At 38.4% G+C, this 18,183-nt stretch overlaps 1 protein-coding gene across 1 annotated transcript in view; it reads right to left on the bottom strand.

The window, feature by feature from the left end:
• Nucleotides 1-18,183, bottom strand: part of PLPP4 (phospholipid phosphatase 4) — a 45,971-nt gene that overhangs the window by 13,411 nt on the left and 14,377 nt on the right. The window contains exons 2-5 of the mRNA XM_030276546.4: nt 15,897-16,005; nt 11,931-12,021; nt 8,553-8,616; nt 6,885-7,009 (exon numbers count right to left, since the gene is read on the bottom strand). Coding sequence (XP_030132406.1) covers nt 6,885-7,009; nt 8,553-8,616; nt 11,931-12,021; nt 15,897-16,005 — 389 coding nt within the window. The remainder of the gene's footprint in view (nt 1-6,884; nt 7,010-8,552; nt 8,617-11,930; nt 12,022-15,896; nt 16,006-18,183) is intronic.

The raw sequence follows: 18,183 nt of genomic DNA, 5'->3' as shown, positions 1-18,183 counted from the left end.
CTTGCTTTCAAGAGACCTAAATTAGTGTTTTCAGAAAATGTTATGACTGAGATTTCTGCCGTTTGATATATCAGTCAGCCACCTCTAAAGGAAGCTGCCTGGCATTTTATCTTTCAATTTCAAGGGTTTTACTGGGTTATTTTTATTTTTCTTATAGCAGAATTGTAGTTGGCACTCCCGATTTTAATGAAATTATTCTGGATTCAGAGATATTTGCATTACATCTTGTGTGAGTCAGGTCTATCCCTTTTGCTGCTCAGAGGGGATGTGAGTGTGCAAGGAGGATTTGGAGACTGATCACAATTAATTCTTTTAGGGTGAAAAAGACTCACCCCAACTTACAAAGTTACAAACTTACAAAGTCTTCTCTCCAGAGAAGAGCTGTCACCACAGTTCACAGGTGGAAATGGATTTTTAGGTCCCTGGTGTGACTTTGAACAGAAAAGGTCAGGCAGAAGAACAATGGTCTTTGTTTTAGCTACAGCTGGAATCTACAGCAGCACAACAAAGCCTTCTGCAGCCTGTGAAACCAATACCGTAACCTTAGCTTAAAAATTTTGCCTAAAAAGCTAAAGTTAGGCAAAAAGAAAGGAAGAATTAGACTGAGAACTAATTAAGATCCTTTCCTGCACAGATGAAAGCAAACTGAACAGATAAAATAGCCAAGAAACAGCAATATAATCAGCAATAACCAGCAGCAGCTGCTGGGAAAACTTTATTGGAGCTAAAATCAGATATTTACTTCCACTTGCAGCTCACTTTTTTAACTTCAGCTTTTTACATATTTCCATTTTGCCTGTAAGTGTAAACTATAGCTCGAAAGGCAAAGAAAATTATTTTCTTCTTCACTTCTAAAGGGCCATTACTTTCTCAAATATATCAAGATACCTTCATTCATCAAGGATGTAATTAAAAAACATGACAACACAAGTCACTGCTATTGTCCCCACAGCCTCTGGTTGCATTATTCATTTCAGATTTCTGATTGAATTCTCTGATTTCTTCAGCAATATTCAACAGTAATCTCTACAAACCTCTTTCAGCAATATAATAAAAAGAAGGAAAACAAAAAACACCCACACAAGAAATGAAAGCTCTTGCACAGCTCTGTGTTAACATTCTTTCTGTAAATATAAAATTGAGATGCTACCACAAAATAATTTCTTCAAAACTCTATTTTTTTCCTTGCAAAAAGAAATCTCTAGACTCAATAAAGATTTTTATTTTAAAAAAAGACACAATTTAGTCAAAAGTCAACTTTTCAAACTAATTTAAGTAACTAAATTGCAGCTACAAAAATAAAAATCACATGAATGCTTTATTTATTTTGCTCTTGATACAGCAATTTTATACAGGATATATTAATTTATAGTTTATTTTATTCCCACAAACCCATCCAATCCAATGTGAAATTGCAAGTTCAATAATTTCTGCAGCTACTATATTATAATGATTAATTTTTTTCTGAGTTTGGATTCCAATCAGTTGATGGGATCTTTCTCTCAGGGATGAATTGCCAGCAGGGATCTCCTGAAGTCCAACACAGGGAAATACAAATTCCTGGGCTGGGGGAAGAACATCCCAGCCCTGCTGGGTGGTTGCCACTACAAGCTGAAGAGACAACCAGCACCAACAGATGCATGGGAAATTGCATTTAAATATAACAAATAACATTTTCACTGAGTGGTCAGGCACTGGACCAGCTTCCCTGTGAGATAAGTCATGGAATCTTCACATTAAATCAGAACTCAACTGTAAATCATCCTCTGGAACCTTCTCACCCTGACCCTGCTTTGTTGTGGCTGGAGCTGCAGAATTTCCAGAGGCACCTCTCAAAGTTCTGTGAATCCAGCTATAAGTTAATATTAAGCAGACTATAAAGTGATTCTTTCTTTTTTTTTTCACAGCAGACTCATCAGTTTCAGGATATCTGTGTGGGTATTGGTGGCCACCATGGGCTCAATCCCCCCTGACCACCAACGCTCAGCAGCACAAGCCCCAAGGGTGTTTAATTAACCTCTCACCAAGCCACTATTTTTGCTTCAGTAGAAAGGTACCAAAACCAGTTTCATGCAACTTCCTCTAATCTAATTCCCTAGCTGAAAAACAGTTTCAATAATTCTGGCCTATTCAGAAATAGCACATTTAAAAATAGTCACTAAATAAAGCTGAAGCCAAAACTGGCAACTGCAATTTGCTTGCAAATGTTTTGAGCAGAGTAAGAGCCTAAAGGGAGTTATATCATGAAGAATTAATCACTTCCTCTAAGAAAGCAAACAGGGTCAAGAATCTGGCATTAAATTCACAGAGGATTTTTGGTGTTTCTAAATAAATTGTGTTGTGTTGCTATTATTCACCCATATTTGCTTGCACAAGGACTCCATTACTACAATCACAGCAGCATATGGGACATCTCCCTGTCTAGGATTTAATTTTTTCTTCTAAGCTAAACAACCCATTTTACTGAACAATATTTGAAGCCAGGCTGTGATGTTGATTTGGTTCTTACTGTTCTGTTAAGCCACACATGGACATAAACATTCCAGATATAACCATGAAGTTGTCCCAGTTTTGGCAATAAGTAAATACTTATTTATTATCTATTTTAACATAAACACATACTATTTTTGCAGCACTTTTGTTTGCTGTTGGTGGCCTGTCCCCATTTATACAGGTGAAATCTGGGTCAAAGATTTAGATAGAATGCAATTATTTCTTTGATTTAGAGCTCTGTATCCAAAACTTGGTATCACCAACTTGATGATCTGGATTCATATTTTAAGCCAAAATTCATTTCAGACAGTATCTGGAAAAAGGCATGGACAAAACCTAACTCATAAAATTTGGCAGAACCAGTTTATCTTTTTGCCACTACCAGGATATAAAGTGAAAAGAGAATTTGCTCCTTTATTTCCCCCCTCCTTCCAGTCACCTGACTGGCAATGTGGGAATATCACAAGAAATTTACTGCTCATATTCTTCTGCTCTCCTCTGAGAACTCTTTAGAGGTCCCAGAGCATTGCAACAATTTTAAGCTGCAGCTCATGAACCCTACAAGCTTTCAGAAGAAGTGTGAGCTCTCATATGGAAAACATGCTCAGTATTCCTGTCACCTTAATTAAACATGTTCTTGACATATGGTCAAGCAGAATCAGCCTTCCTTTTGCATGAAAAAAACCCTGGTGGCTTCCAGGCTGAACATGTTCCCTGAAAAAAATTAAGATACATTCTCCAAATAAAGATATCTACCCAATAATAGCAATTATAACCAATTATAACTAACTGCAATTTAAGACATGATCTAGAAAGCTGGCATTCTCTCTCATGGCCTCATGGTAATAACACAAATTCCAACTTCTGTCACCAAAATAGACTCAAATGCCAGACAATGAAATGCTCACCCTTCTCATAGCCTGTGTAAAGAGTGGCACATTGTGAAATCTTCCTTGAGCTGGCAAATGTATAAAGCTATTCAAAGTCACAAAGAACTGTTAATTAAAAGAACCCTACTGATACCTTTTCCATTTTTAATTACTGCATATCTGACCTACCTGGAATTACTCCACTGGATACAAACCTGGATTTACAAGCATTTCTTTCCCATGCATATTGATTTTCAGATAAAGAACACTCCAGGACTTGCAAGTTCTTATTTTGTTTGTGGAGAGATTTTGTCAGCCTGACACAAATGTCAAAATGACATCAGACATTAAATGAAAAGGAAGAAATCAATTACAAAAAGCTGTCTATCCATCCCATTAGTACAATGTATGCCTGCAAATTCAGTGATCTTTTCATGTCCCAGTTGTGCACATGACTTGTCCTATTAAATGTCCTGTGTTCATTCACCTTAATTTTCCTCTTGCATGTGTTGCATTCAGTTAAATTCTCTTTATCCATACATCACATTTTTCATCAGCTGGTATGCTGGTAAATCACAATCAATAAAAGGTTTTCTGCTGATTTCTGCACAATTTGTTCTATTTGTTTCATTGAATGCACTCAATCATTCTGTCTGTATGTCCGTGCATTTGGTTGCTCATTTTTTGTCTGTAGCTTGCTGCTGCTGTTTCCATCTTGTTGCAAGGAGGGAAAAATACATCTGGAGAGGTGGAGATGCCATGAGGCCTCTCCAGGTTGAGGCCTCATGAGGCTGCCCAAAGGTTGTGTGCAAGAAAACTCTTCAGGAATCACACAGGCAAGAAAAAATGCTGCATTTATGATCTTTAAACATCACTGTTTTGATGAAGTATGGGCATAGACAGGCTGCATGGTTCCATCACAGGAGCTAGCTTTAAATTAGCATACAATTTGCCAATGGATTATAAAACCATGGAAATACCAAATATGGAATAAACAAATGTATATTTCAGAGTTATTTTGGGTGTCAGAATAGCAATGTTTGTGCCGCCCAGGAACACCTCTGAGCTGCTGGACACAGGTCCTTCCCTTCTCACAAGACTGGCAGTACACTGGAAAAGCAAAATGGGTTCCAAACAATCCAAAAGTTCCAGAGATTTCTTTGATCCAGCGGAACGCACAAGTCACTCTTTGGCTTTATGAAACAGTCTGTGCTCCACACATTTTTCTTCTTTTATGACGTGCACTCCTTGGCCCAGGGAGGTGAAGCCAAGGAAATCATCTGTGCTCCAAGAGCGCAGAACTCTCCTTCAGGACACAAGTTGGCTCTGAGAGTGGTAACAGGTTATTCACAACATTTTTATGGAGTAAGCAAGGTCAGACCAGGCCGTCTGGGAGTGCCAGTGCTGCCACTCTTGACACACATCCCTGCATTTTACACTCTTGCAATTCCCCATTTACAGCACCATGGATTTTCTTGTTAAAGGCCTTGTCTTGCATGGATGAAGTTTTAGATTCTGGTATAACAAAGCTTGTGATTGACAGCCTATCCTAGAAATGCCTTAAGAAAAATTGTTTTGAAGATCACAATGGCTCTTGACTGAAACTTCTAACCCCTCTTTATGAGCTGCCTGGCAGCTTTTACTTGTGATTTATTTTCCCCACGGGTTCAAGTGAAGTAGGAAATACCAAGCTGTAGTGGGCTACTTGTAACCATCATACCAAGAGAGGTACTATGGTTTATGTCAACTCTCATCCTCACCACTTATATTTCTGCAGTTATGAAATAGAAAAAATAATCCCCCAAACACCAACAGAAATGAAAAACAAACAAACAAACAAACAACCCTTTTAGGTGCTGTTTCATGAATTTCACAACGCGCAGTGAAGGATGACAGAAATCTGAAGGGCGGAACTCACAGATCTCTGTAACCTCATAACAATCTTGTCCTGAAGAAAGGGAGAAAGATGCCAAGGAAAAATTTTGGACTGGGATTATGGAAGGAAAGTTCATAAATACTCACACCTTAAGAAGACAGGAAGGACAGGTTTTAAAACTGAGCTAAGAAAGTGGAAAACTATAGCACAATTTGCAAATATTAATTATTATATCCCAAACATCCTCATTGCTTCATAGGTGTAGGAAAACAGTATAATGGTGTGCTTCCCATAATACTGGGAATGAAGTAATAACATTGTAATAACAAGCATTGTATGATTGTCAAATTAAATGCTTTCCTTCTCGATTATGAGAATAAAATATGTATGGATTTTTAAGGCTTGTCAGAGACTTAGATATAATAACATCAGGCTTCAAACAGCTAAGTAGTTCAAGCAGCTGCAGAATTGCCTCACTCTAACATACACTTACCAAGTGATAAAAATTACTGAATATATAATATCTCTTCATTCTTATCATTTTAACAAAAGGCTTTGTGGTGGGAAATACAGTCAACTCAGCCACACTAATCTTATGTCATGGAAAAAGCTGCTCTCATAATTCGGATCTAAATACTCTGGGATGTCATTCTGCTCCAATAAATTAGGTGTGAGCTGCAGCACCATAACTCAGAGCTTATACAAGCAGTATAGGACCTCCAGGTAAGAGGAAAACCCCAGGACTCCTGCTGTGGCTGCCCCACTGGCTTGGAATTAAAGCTTATAACATACCTACAAACAACTATTCCTCATTTATTTATTTCTGTGACTCAAACAAGGAGCAAGGTCAGCTCACAATTTCATTCATCTGATTTCATCACCCAACTTGTTTGCAATATGTACTTCTGTACAATTAGGCAATTTGAAGTTACTACTTTCAAAAAAGTTCCATAGATACGACTTACTGCTTCTCACTTGGCAGTTCTTAGAACAGCTGAAAGCAACAAAGATTACTGGCCAAAAAATCCCAAAGAAGCTTACAGTAATCAAGTTATTTTACAGATAAAAAGAAGCTTTGTCAGACATGACATAAAACACACTAGAAATCAGCTTCTCAAGACAGAACAAGGAACTTTTACAAACATCTAAGTCAGTAAAACCAATTAAATCAGGTAGATGAATTCTCAAAAAGCCACCTAAACATGTCAGGATACAGCACAAACTGGGGGGTATCTGATCAAACCATGACACCTAGATTGAGGACCTCAAATCCAAAATAACAACTACTGTACTGTCCTACTTCATACTCCACTGGAATACAACAAAATAAATATTTACTATACAGACAAAGATCTGCACTGGGGAACAGACCCCCCTCAGAATCACAGTGTTCTGCAACCTTGAATATGCTTCATTCTGCTGACAGTCCTGCTGTAACTCTGGATCATCTCAGATGGTTCCCAAGATGAGAAATGGTCACAGGCTCACAAATTTATTTCCAAAAGGAAATTTCTGACTTTCTGAAAATCAGAAATTCAGACTCCTCCAGCAAAAATCATGTTCACAATCCAGAAGAAGAAGAGCAACCCCAAACCAGGGAAAGGACAACTTTTTACAAAAGAGGCACTGTATTTAAGTGAACTTACAGGAAGAGTGGATGCTTGGAAAACTTTTTCTGCCTTCAGAGACCAGGTCTGGATCACCTGTGCAGTGCATTTCAGAGTTCATTACTCCATCTGGAAAGCAGCGGTAAAAGAAATCGGGACGCGGTCTACAAAAAACACCATGGATATTAAAAATACAAAAGCTGTAGTAACGAATAAACCTCACAGTGATTATTACATTTACTGCTTATCACACACATGCAGGTTACTCTTGCCTAGAGTGATCAGTTTTGCACAGAGCAAAGCATAATGACTCCCAAATTTTCGCAGGTCTTGCCGAAACACCAGCTCAGAACCAAAAAACAGCCACCAAAATCTGAACCAGCCTCGATGCTGACTGTCTAAGTGCATTGAGCAAACCTCTGAGTTTCTCCTGAGCCTGCTGTGAGCTGGGCCTGTAGGTTTGACTGGTGTCATATTGATCCTGAGCTAGCAAACCACACGGAGAAGAAAAGTGAATGATCGCAGATTCAGAGACAAGCTGACAGCAAAATTCTTGGCTTGGAGTGCAGGAAAAACGAGCTTATTCCTGTCTAAAGAAGTGGGTGTTTTCTTAATTATTTTAAAAGCACCCATCAAATACAAGTGCCAAGTGCCATTACTGTCAGGACACCAGCTCTGCAGCAGAGAGGGCTCATCAGAAACCAAGCACAAATATTCCTTCCTCAATGCTGCAAAACATCCCAGCAACAAAAGCAGCAGTGGACTCTGTCAAACAGTGTATTAATTCAAATGAAATGTGTGTTTTCCAGGTGAAATTATTTACAATTTTGATTAAGAGACAAAAAATACCTAAAACATTGTGGGTCTCAGATTCAGTCAAAGAGAGAAACGAAGAGTTTCTAGCCAGGCAGAAGCCTGGGAAAGAGCTGGAGAAGAATGTAAATAATTCTCTATCTCTCTTTTTATTCACATTATTTATAGTTAAGCTCTATCACGGTGCGTCAAGCACTTTGTACCAATGGTGTGGGTTATTTTCACTTCAGGACCAATGGAGTTGGTCCTCACAAGCTCTGTATAAAAGAGCGGTGTATTTTGAATAAACCGGAGTTTTACACTCAGCAGCTTTCTGATCAGAGTTTTCTCATTCCCATCCTGCCTCAACAGTGACAAAACATATTTTCTGAGCCCTTCATTCCAAACAATGCTTCCCCAAAGGAATGTTCTGCCTAGGAATCCATTTGTTGCTTAGCTGCCAGGTTTGTTTTGCTGTGCATGTTGATGTCACCTGGGCACAGAACATGCTTCTCACAAAACGCAGGCCCTGGGATGCACAGAGACTGAACTGATTGCTGTTTAATCAGACAGGGGCACTGGCACCTGAGCTCCCACCTGCTGTGACTCTCCCCTCCCATGCTGCCAATTTAATGAGCTGATTTCAGCTCCCAGCACTCCTTCCCCAGCCCTGGCTTGTCGGGGTCTGCCAGCGAGCCAAACAAGCAGCAGAGCACAGGGCAGGGGTCCCTGCCACAGCGGGGTGTCACCGTATGGGTTGTACAACACCTGCAGCATCCCAAGGACAGCTCCACAGGGATGGATTCCAGGTGCTCTACAGCAGCAGCTCTCTATTTATTGGGATTTGTTGTAGCTGCCAATCTGTCTCCATTCCTCTCAAGTTAAACCCATCATTTAGAACATGACAGGACTTACCTTCCCACTATTAATTTAATAGTATTTGTGCAGACACCATTCAGGGCTAGAGCCAAGGAAACAGCTACAAAACACAATGAACAGAGAGAATGAGAATAACCTAAGCACCGAGCAATAAATTGCAGCACTACAGCATTTGATTTACAGACTTAAATCATTACTGGATTGAAAACTGAATGACCTTCTTTTTCAGCCTACTGTTTTTCTTGTTAGCTAGACTAAAGACAGACCTCAGAGCATTGTAATAATCACGACTTACTTTGCTCTTATTTCCCTACACAAGGCCAGTTTTCCTACCATGCCATTTGCACAGGCATAAGTCAATAAATGGGAAAAAATCAGAGAATTAAGTACTGTAGGTTTGCAATTTTTTTAGTTTTGTAATTCACCAGATTAAACTCTCATGATCCTTTTGTCAAGCAGCATTCCTGTATAGACCAATACACAAGATATATAGATATATCTACACACACATGTGTATTTTTGTGTGTGTATGTGTCTATATATACACACACACACATATATGTGTGTGAGTGTGTGTGATGCAATTAAACACTTCACTTCCATGCTAAAGAATTGCCTTTTGGCCAAAACTACAATTAGATGACTTTATTTCTCTTGCAAAAGGATTTGGATATTTTGATTAAATATTTCAGTGTCTTCCCATTACATTTGCTCCCACGATAAACAAATTTTTCTAATAAAATTGGAGAACAAGAAGGAACTGTCTTACTAGGTAAGACTTAACATCTCTTCTAGTTGTGCTTGCATGCCAATTCCCCAGGCTTTCCAAAGAACCTCATCTCAAGTCTGTGGAGATTTTTGCCTTGATTTCACTGGCACTTGGATCCTGCACATACACACATTTTAGATTAAAACTGATTTAATTTTGCAGTCCACACCATAGCTCCCAGTTGCAAACAAGGAGCCAATGAATTTTATTTCCAAACAGAAAAAAAAAAAAATTATCAGGCAAATGTCTGATTTCTAGCAGAACATTTACAGTAACATAGCTTTGATTATGACAGCCACTGAGCTATTTTCTCCTTGGGCTGCTGCCCCAGATGCTGCACTTCAGCAGCACTCATCCTGTCTCAATAAAACCTTTGCCTGAGGATATTACAGATCATAAAAATGTCTTATAGTGTTATGTGTTATATTTTTTAAAGTTTAAAAAAAAGTGGGACCTTCATCAAAGCAAAAATAAGGGTTTTCTCAGAATATAACAATAGCTGCCAGCAAAAATGAAAGAACAAGTCAATCCTAGGGACACCCATACTGTTCCAAAAACTCTCTTCTTTCAACACCTGTGTTCACAGTGACCACTCAATTCTGTGCTCTGTTTTTCCCCTCCATTGTTTTGTATCATTTTCTTATGGAAATTGCATGGGGAAATTTTCCATAAAGTCAGATGAACAGCAATGCCACAGCACTACACTCCCCTTTTTAAAAAACATCTGCTTTTGAAGGCAGGCTGTAAAATAGACTTTTTATTGTGTGTTCTCTTGATTGTTCCTTGTACACCTGACACAGCTGTGCCTTCACTGTTGCACATTTCTTACCCTGGCAAGCCAAGCATCAACTGACACTGTGAATATAGGATAGTAAAAAAAGAAAAAAAAATTCTATTTATTCTGCTGTTGCTTCCTTTAAGAAAGATTCATATTGCCCATCTAATGTCATATAATCCAGTCAGTGAGAGATTTAGGCACTCCCAGGGCAAGGCTTAAGGACACCTAAATTAACTCTTCCTTACTCCAGGTGCATTGAATGCCCTTCTCTGTATTAAGGGGCTCCATGAGGGGCAAAGGATTTTCATCTCTTTTTCACCTTTTCTCTCCTCCATGCATCATGCTTTAAGAAATCCACCTTTTGGGGTACTCCCTGAATATTTTTTATGGGCATTCTGTGCCAGCTCTCAGCAAATCAGAAGCACACCACACCTAATGAACCTTCACACATCCAGATACTGAACTTTATATTAGAGTACAGTGCACTGGAACACAAATAAGCCACAAGAAGTTCCACACTTATGGCACAAGCTGAACAGAACATCAAGGTTGGTGTTTCCTTAGTCTGGGCAGCAAGAGGAATACTGGGCAAGCTGGCAATTTTTCTGCTAGATGAGTTACTAGGGGGAGTAACAACAGATGGCAAAACAGCAGGAAAAAACATTAAATAATGTCTTTTTAGAGCAAAAAGGTGAAAGTAAGTGATGGAGAAACTAAGCCTAAGCTCCTTTTCTGCTTCCACAAGAGGAAGGGAGGATGAGAACTGACTCTGTGTGTTTCATGAACAAGGAGTTATTTCCAGTGGACTTGTCAGTAAAGCATCACTCTAAGACATTTCAGAACTTACACCAAGTGACTGGCATCAGTCAAAACAAACCTAGGATCATTTCACACTTGTTGAGAGCAACTAGAGAAAGAATAATCTATGGGAATTAAGCCTTGTCTAAATTTCTTTTTTCCAATTACACAGTGCCATTTACATCCTATCTAGTTAAGGCAAGGCTGAGTATTGCTTTGATTTTACCACGTAAGGGGCAATAAATAAAGTGTAAATTAGCCAGTAAAACAGAATTTCAGAATTATGAATATTTTAAACATAAGGCCAACAAAAACATTTGCAGTTCTTAGTGCTTCAAGGTATCCCTTGCCAGTGAAAGTGCTTGAATCAATATTGGTCTCTGGCAATATCTATAAATAAAAAGGATCTGAGCACATATCACTGTAAGATTTCAAGAGACAGGCACAGACAGAATTAACTGAAACAGCTTAAAACTTACCCTCTCCATTGTCCTCTGCTCCACTTTCCTGCCTACAACTGTAATTAGACCTCACCCATAGCACAGCCACCACTGCTCACAGTCCAGGATTAAGTACACAGCTAATTCCATTGGCAGTTTAAGATGAAACAACAGCTTCTAATTAAAAAATCTGAGCCAAGAGCATGGATTTTGCAATGGGTTGCAGTAAATTGCAGGAGAAGATCAGAGAAAACAATGAGAGGAGTAATTTCCTACACTAAACAGCTGAGTCGCACAGGACTTTCCAGTCAAAGCCTCGATTTAGAATAGCTGCAAGTATAAATAAGAGGTAAGTAATAGATTGGGTGTGACAGAAAAAATATAAATCTGAACAGTCCCTCAGATGGACTTGTCTTTGCTGAACAAATTCCAGTCCTTGCTGGCTAGGTTGTGGAATTAAGGCACAGAATCTACAAACACAAATAAACCCAAAGGCTTTGTGTGAGACACCCTGAAAAAGATGATGGACTGGAATGGGGACAGGTTTTCTTCAAGGCTTGGACTACACTTGGAATCAATCTCTGAGAGCCATCAGACATTTTTCCACCTTGAAGCATGACATACATTACCTAAGAAAGCCTCTTTAATTTCGGTCTTGTCTGTTCGACGGATTATTTTCACCACAAAAATGACTGCTAGTGGCGTGAGGAACGAAATTGCCTGTGAGAGATAACAAACACCACGTGTGAGAGCATCAATTCCTCCTCAGTCCCACTGATTAATAATTAGCTGCAGCCAGCTCCATTTAAACTGAATGATCTTTATCAAACTCCTGACCTTAAGCAAAGTGGGATGATTTGTCTTTGCAGCTCCAGGGTGATGAGCACATTAATATTCCAATAGAGCCCTTGGCTATAATTGATTTGTAATTGCCCAGAGATGCATTAAAAATGTCAGCTTCTCCAGCGAAAAAGTAACAGTCCATAAGGTCCACAAAATTCCAAAATTCAGATTTTGGACATTTTTTTCCTCAGGGTGCATTGCTGAGGAAGGCAGCCCACCCACCCAGGGCACAGTGAGCCCCTACTCAACACAACAGACTGCAGCACCACCTCCTGGCATTTTCAAATGCTCTTTATCTTACTTTTTGTTTTCTTTTCAATGCTTGAATGCATTGGGAAGACTGTGTCTTTATGATTCTTTTGTTTACAAGTGTTAGGATGTGGAGCAAGCTGCTTTATTTTGTTCAAAGTCAGAAAAACAACACCTGAGAATCTACAGGTTTAGTCACGGGTTAAACAGAACCTTATCCTGGAATTGTCAGTGCTGGAGGACAGGAATCCTCCTACAAGGAGCCTGAAATGTCTCAATTTCAGGTTCCTCAGTGCACACATGTTATTCTCTTAAAAAATGTGAAAATTACAGAGGTTGAGGTTTGGGTTTGTTTTTTTTCAAACAAGACAAAAATTAAGCTGGCACAAGGGGTGCCAGGTCTTAAGTAAGATTATGATTTCTTTACTGAAGCTGAACTGGGCTTTACTCTTAAATGGACCCACTGTCAGAAAAACCAGACCACACAGATATATTATGCCAAAAGACATGTGACTCAATCTTCTTTTTATACCAAAGATTAATCCCAGTCCTCACTTTGTGATTTTAGACAATCTGAGTAGGAAACAACACAAGAGTGGGCAATGTTTGTAATTTTTGGCTGTGGTTTTCACAGTGGTTTCTAATTTTGGTGCATCTTGTATCAGATTTTCCTTGCCTGCATCTGCAAAATACTAACTCAGTGAACCATACAGATGAAAACACAGGCTGGAGTCTGTTCCCCTTTTCTACATTTAGGAAGGCAGGCACCAGAATTTGTGCAAAATGAGGAGTCACTTCCACTTAAAATCTCCCCCTGTCTAAAGATGTGTGAAATTCAAGTTTGGATGCCAATGCCACGTGTTACTGCTCCAGAAATACTCACTTCTCTCTATCCTCATCAACAATTTAATTTCTGCTTTCAGAGACAGTGTGAAATTAAAAAAAAATGTTAAAGCAAATCCTATAATTCCCAGTTTCATTCTTCAAAATAGGTATGGCCACCAGGAAAAAAAAAAAAAAGATGAAAAATATCTGCATTCCAGGACTGAAGAACATGCAGAAATATAGCCAAGGCTGACAGGCTTATAGTGGTGGTTTAATGGAGTCAGAAATCTTTTGAACAAGCAGAAGCATCAGAAATTATCAACAAAGAATAGCATTCAAGTGGCAGCTTATTCCAAACCACTTCCCCATCCATCTTCAGAAATCTGGTAAAACTGCAGATTTCCTCATATTTTATGAGCATGTGAATTTTTTTGGGAGATGAACTATCTACGTTCATGGTGTATTGCTGCTCCTTACACAAAAGCATTAGCTGGAAGGTGCTTTTTATTCTGCAGCAAAATGTACACACAAAGAAATTTTGGCTTGGGACAGACTGCTTTTTTTTTTATTTTGCAAAAAAGTTTCTCTATGGCTCATATCTAAAACAGATTTGGCAACATTTTAATGAGCAATACTCCCCTCAGATGCATCTCAGCTGTTTCCTTTCCCAGCAGTGAAATATTCCAGCATTGCCAGGCTTTTGTGAAACATGGACAAAATCTCTGTTATTTATTATTCATCCTGGCAAGGCAGAGATGTGCTGAAGTTACAGGGACACATTTCCATTCATCCAAGGGAAAGCTGGCAGTTACCTCCACTTTCCAAGACAAGGAATATCCTTTGATAGAGACAGAACCAGGCTCAGCTCATTCCAGTTTTTGCTACCCACACAGAAGTTCAGCTTTGTCTAATTAGGATGTGCATACACAGCATTTCTCTTGAATTCAAGTCTATCATAGCAAATAAAATAATCCAGCAATTCATAAAGTCTTAGAGATTGCTTTCTGATAAACCATGGCCATAATTTCAGTATCAGAATACAGTAGTTGCAATAAATTCTTTCCCTAAGGAAAGATTGCAAGCAATGCTACAGTCAGATTTTACTTGATTAAATTAAAAAAAATAAGAAAATAATATACAAATTAACCATGTTTCTTAATTTAAGAAGCTGCTGACTGTTTAAAATCTGAGCCAGAAAGAAAACACAGGCCATACAAATGTTACTGACACAGAGTTGCCTCAAAGTTCCATCCACCATAAAGTTTGCCAAATCTGGGGCTATGGGAACATATTATATGGGAATTATTATTAAGGGAATATAATTATCTGAATATTCTTATGGGAATATATTATAATGATATCCCAGAACAGTGCTTCCCAGTGCCTACAGCCTAAGCAACAAGAGGATGGACTAATGATTATCCCAACTGGTTTCAAAAATTATTTCAGCACTGCAGCAAAACCCTGTGCAATGATTCACCTTTGGCTCTTGAACACCTCAGTTACAAACAGATCAGAGAAACCATGTAGCAAAATAATGCTGAGCATGAGGAAAAATCCCACAATTAAACTCAGTCTTTCCTAGTCAAACAATTTAACGTTTGCCTTGGGAGTTGTTTTGTTTGTTTGATTTTTGGTTTTTGGGTTTTTTACACAGCTGTCTTCTGTTTCAGGAAAAACATATATTTTCATCCATCCAAGATTAAAAAGGTCAAAATAGAGCTGCTTCTTAATGCAATATAAACAAAATTTTTCTTGTTTATAAAGGCAAATTTAAAAATCAGGCCTTCAGCCTCTGTCTTAGATATATGGTCACCTCATATGCAGGAGGCGCCTTTAATTAAAATTTTATTGTAAATGAAGAATTAATCATTTATAAAAAAACTTGAATAGAAATTATATAGATTATTTGCATTTAATCTGAATTCAAGTTTGAAAAGTAAAACCCTGGCCTCACAGAAGACTCAGGAAAAGATGACTGAGGCAGCTGTCAGAAAGACTCAGCTACTACTTTTACAGCTTGAATTACACCCATAATTTCAGCATTTCTGAGCTGGTCTGTCTTACTGCACTCTTTCATATAGAGATTATTATGATCACTAATCATTGCTAGTGAAGGTTATCAAAATTATGAAGTCTGATAACCAAATTCAGCCATCCAGTCTGCATGTGCTGAGCAGGGAAGAGCCAGAAGAGCAGCGACAGCAGGGCAGCTCTGTGATATATTTAGTGTTGGCAGAAGCTAAAACAAAGGTTTTGCCTCTAGGGAAAGAAAAAGATTATTCAGAGTCCAGTACCTCAGTGCCTAACACGCCTAAAACAAATTGGATCTCAAAATTTCAGCACTTAACCTTATAAGAGCATGGCAAGGTTTTGTCAGGTCACCCAACCAGCTAATTGAAAAAACTTCCCTACTCATTTCTCTCACATCCCTCTCAGCTAACACTGCTCTCAATCCCAAACTGAAAAATCAACATTCATAAATTCAGTCATCTGATAGCACTGCTTGTTAAAGACTTCCCACAATTTCCTACAATTTGGACAATATTGGCTTGGAAAAGAATTGCCTTTAGGATTAAAGAAACTTCCTCTACTTGTGAAATATTTCCTGCTGCTTATCAAAGGAACGTTTACTCAGTGTGCAGCTATCAAATGACCCACGGGCCTTTAGTACTTACAAACATGAGCCGTGTGGGGATGTTGTCTGACTGCACCAAGGGATTTTTGTAGAGCCAGATCTCCTCTGGCTGGATCACTCGCTGGAATGGATCCAAAAATTCCGTAAAACTGAAAAAAAAAAAAAAAAAAATGCAAATTTTTCACAATTTAAAGTGATGACCAAAAACCCCCAGAAGAGTTCTGCTCATTTAGAATTCCCCCCAGATTTGACTATGACACAACATGCATGAATTATCCTTATTAATAAATTGCTACATTGCCATCCTACCTCACTGCATTTTCGTAAGACGAACTATATAAATACACTCTTCAGAAAATGGGGTTTAAAAGTCTACACCACTGAAGATATTCTACAACTTGATAAAAGTTCCATAAGTACTACTGCTTGGTCTCACCTGATAAACCAGAGCCAGAACTCAGAGCTGCAGCAGCCCCAAGCTTTATTTACTGCAAGTTTGCCAAAGCCAAGAGCTTTAAACCTCTCCAGACCCAGGTTTTACATCAGGAGCAGGCACATAAGTGACTTTGCAAAGAGAAAAAGCCCAAAACGATTTGCAGAGCAAGTGAAATTAAACCATACTCACACATGCAGCTCTACCCAGGGAAGACAAGACCCAGCTGGGTCAGCAATTTCCTCAAGAAGAGCAAGCCACTGTCACTGCCCATGGCAGGGAGCAGCAACCAGGGCATCTTCAAAGGTCTCTCCCTCCTCAAACCCTTCTCTGACCCTTTACCTGAGCACACTCAGACTCCCTCCACACAACATCCAAAAGAGCACAACTGGGAAAAACGCCAACCACTTGGTTTTTAAAATTTTAAAAGTTTAATTATCATAAAATGGTTATAAAAATAGTAATACAATTAGAGTAAAAAAATTAGTGTTAGGGCAATTACAAGACAATAAAAAGCAAAGAATTACGGATGTCCGGATGCTCTTGGACACTAAGTCATGAAAAGCATACCTTGTGAACAAAGGAATAACCTTAAAACCATACACTGTGGCATATTCATATATCCTTCCTGGTTATGCATACATTCTATTTAAAACAAGAACTCTCTCTGTTGTATGTCAGCTGTTTCCTTTAATCCCCATGGTGTCTTCGAGTCTGAGCAAGGCCTGAAGAAATTAGCTTCTTCTGATAAGAAAACTATAAATTTCTCTTCTCTGGAAGATTTAGGTGTTCCTCTAAGCGAGTATCTCATTTCTTAAAAAAAACCCTTCACATACATAGTTTCTATTTTAACTACTAAAGCTTCATTTTAACTACAAAACTACATTTGCCATACTATTAAAATGTTAATACAGCACATAGAGTAACTATCTGCATAGAGCCATAGAATATGCATTTTTCACACCAACCAACCTCTTCTTCCTCTCCTTTCCTAAAGGAAAACAACAAATTTAAGGACCAAAGAAGGTCAAACACAGCCTTGTCACTTGTAACAGTATTTCTGTTTCCTATACTGGCCTACATGGACAAGAAGATTGTTCTGGGAGCTTAAGGAGTCTGGTTCTGCACAGGGAGTATTCACTGTCATATTCAGCTTCTCCAAACCCAGAGTCTGAGCCTGCTTCCCAAGGAAGGTGAACTTCAGAAGAGTCAAAACAATTTGTTTCAGTGTTTTCAAAATGACAACAAAGCTTTTTTAAGTTTAAAAGACAATGGCTTGTGCAAGACATGAAAATAGGAAACATTTTTTTCTAAAGAAAAACAGTTCCATATCACCCATATGAAAAATTCATTTTCTAGTTTTCAACTAGAAAAATAAAGGTCGACTCCTAGACAATGCAAATAGGTTTGGTTCCAAATTTCAACAAAGAGACAGTCTTAAAGTATGTTATTTGAAGCATTTCTGGTAACTGCAGAGAGCAAAACACACACAAATATGTGCTTCAAGGTGATCATGCCATATCTGTGCACCAGTGCACTTTTGGAAATTTGTCACATTGGATCAGAAATGTAATTAATTTGATGTTAAGATATTTGACATTATGAACAAATGCCAACAGAGTTAAAGGTTTGGGGCTCTTCTTGATCTTTTGTTTCCTGTCCCTTGTGATGTAAGAAAGCTAAAATTATTTTTGTTTAAATCTGATGAATTTTTTAAAAATCAAACTTAGTTCTCACAGGAAATGTGCTAGGACACTGCAGATACATACTGTTATAAGATTTAATGCCTTTAAGAGCAAAATAACACATGCTAAAGAGATGAAAAAGTAATAAATCATAGTATCTGATTTATAGTATCTGATTTCAGATGAGGACTGATATTTTGATTAATATA

This window comes from Taeniopygia guttata, chromosome 6 (genome assembly GCF_048771995.1).
Source record: "Taeniopygia guttata chromosome 6, bTaeGut7.mat, whole genome shotgun sequence".
Taxonomy (NCBI): Eukaryota; Metazoa; Chordata; class Aves; order Passeriformes; family Estrildidae; genus Taeniopygia; species Taeniopygia guttata.
The sequence above is the reverse complement of the archived record's forward strand: the minus strand, read 5'-3'. Positions and strand labels throughout refer to the sequence as shown.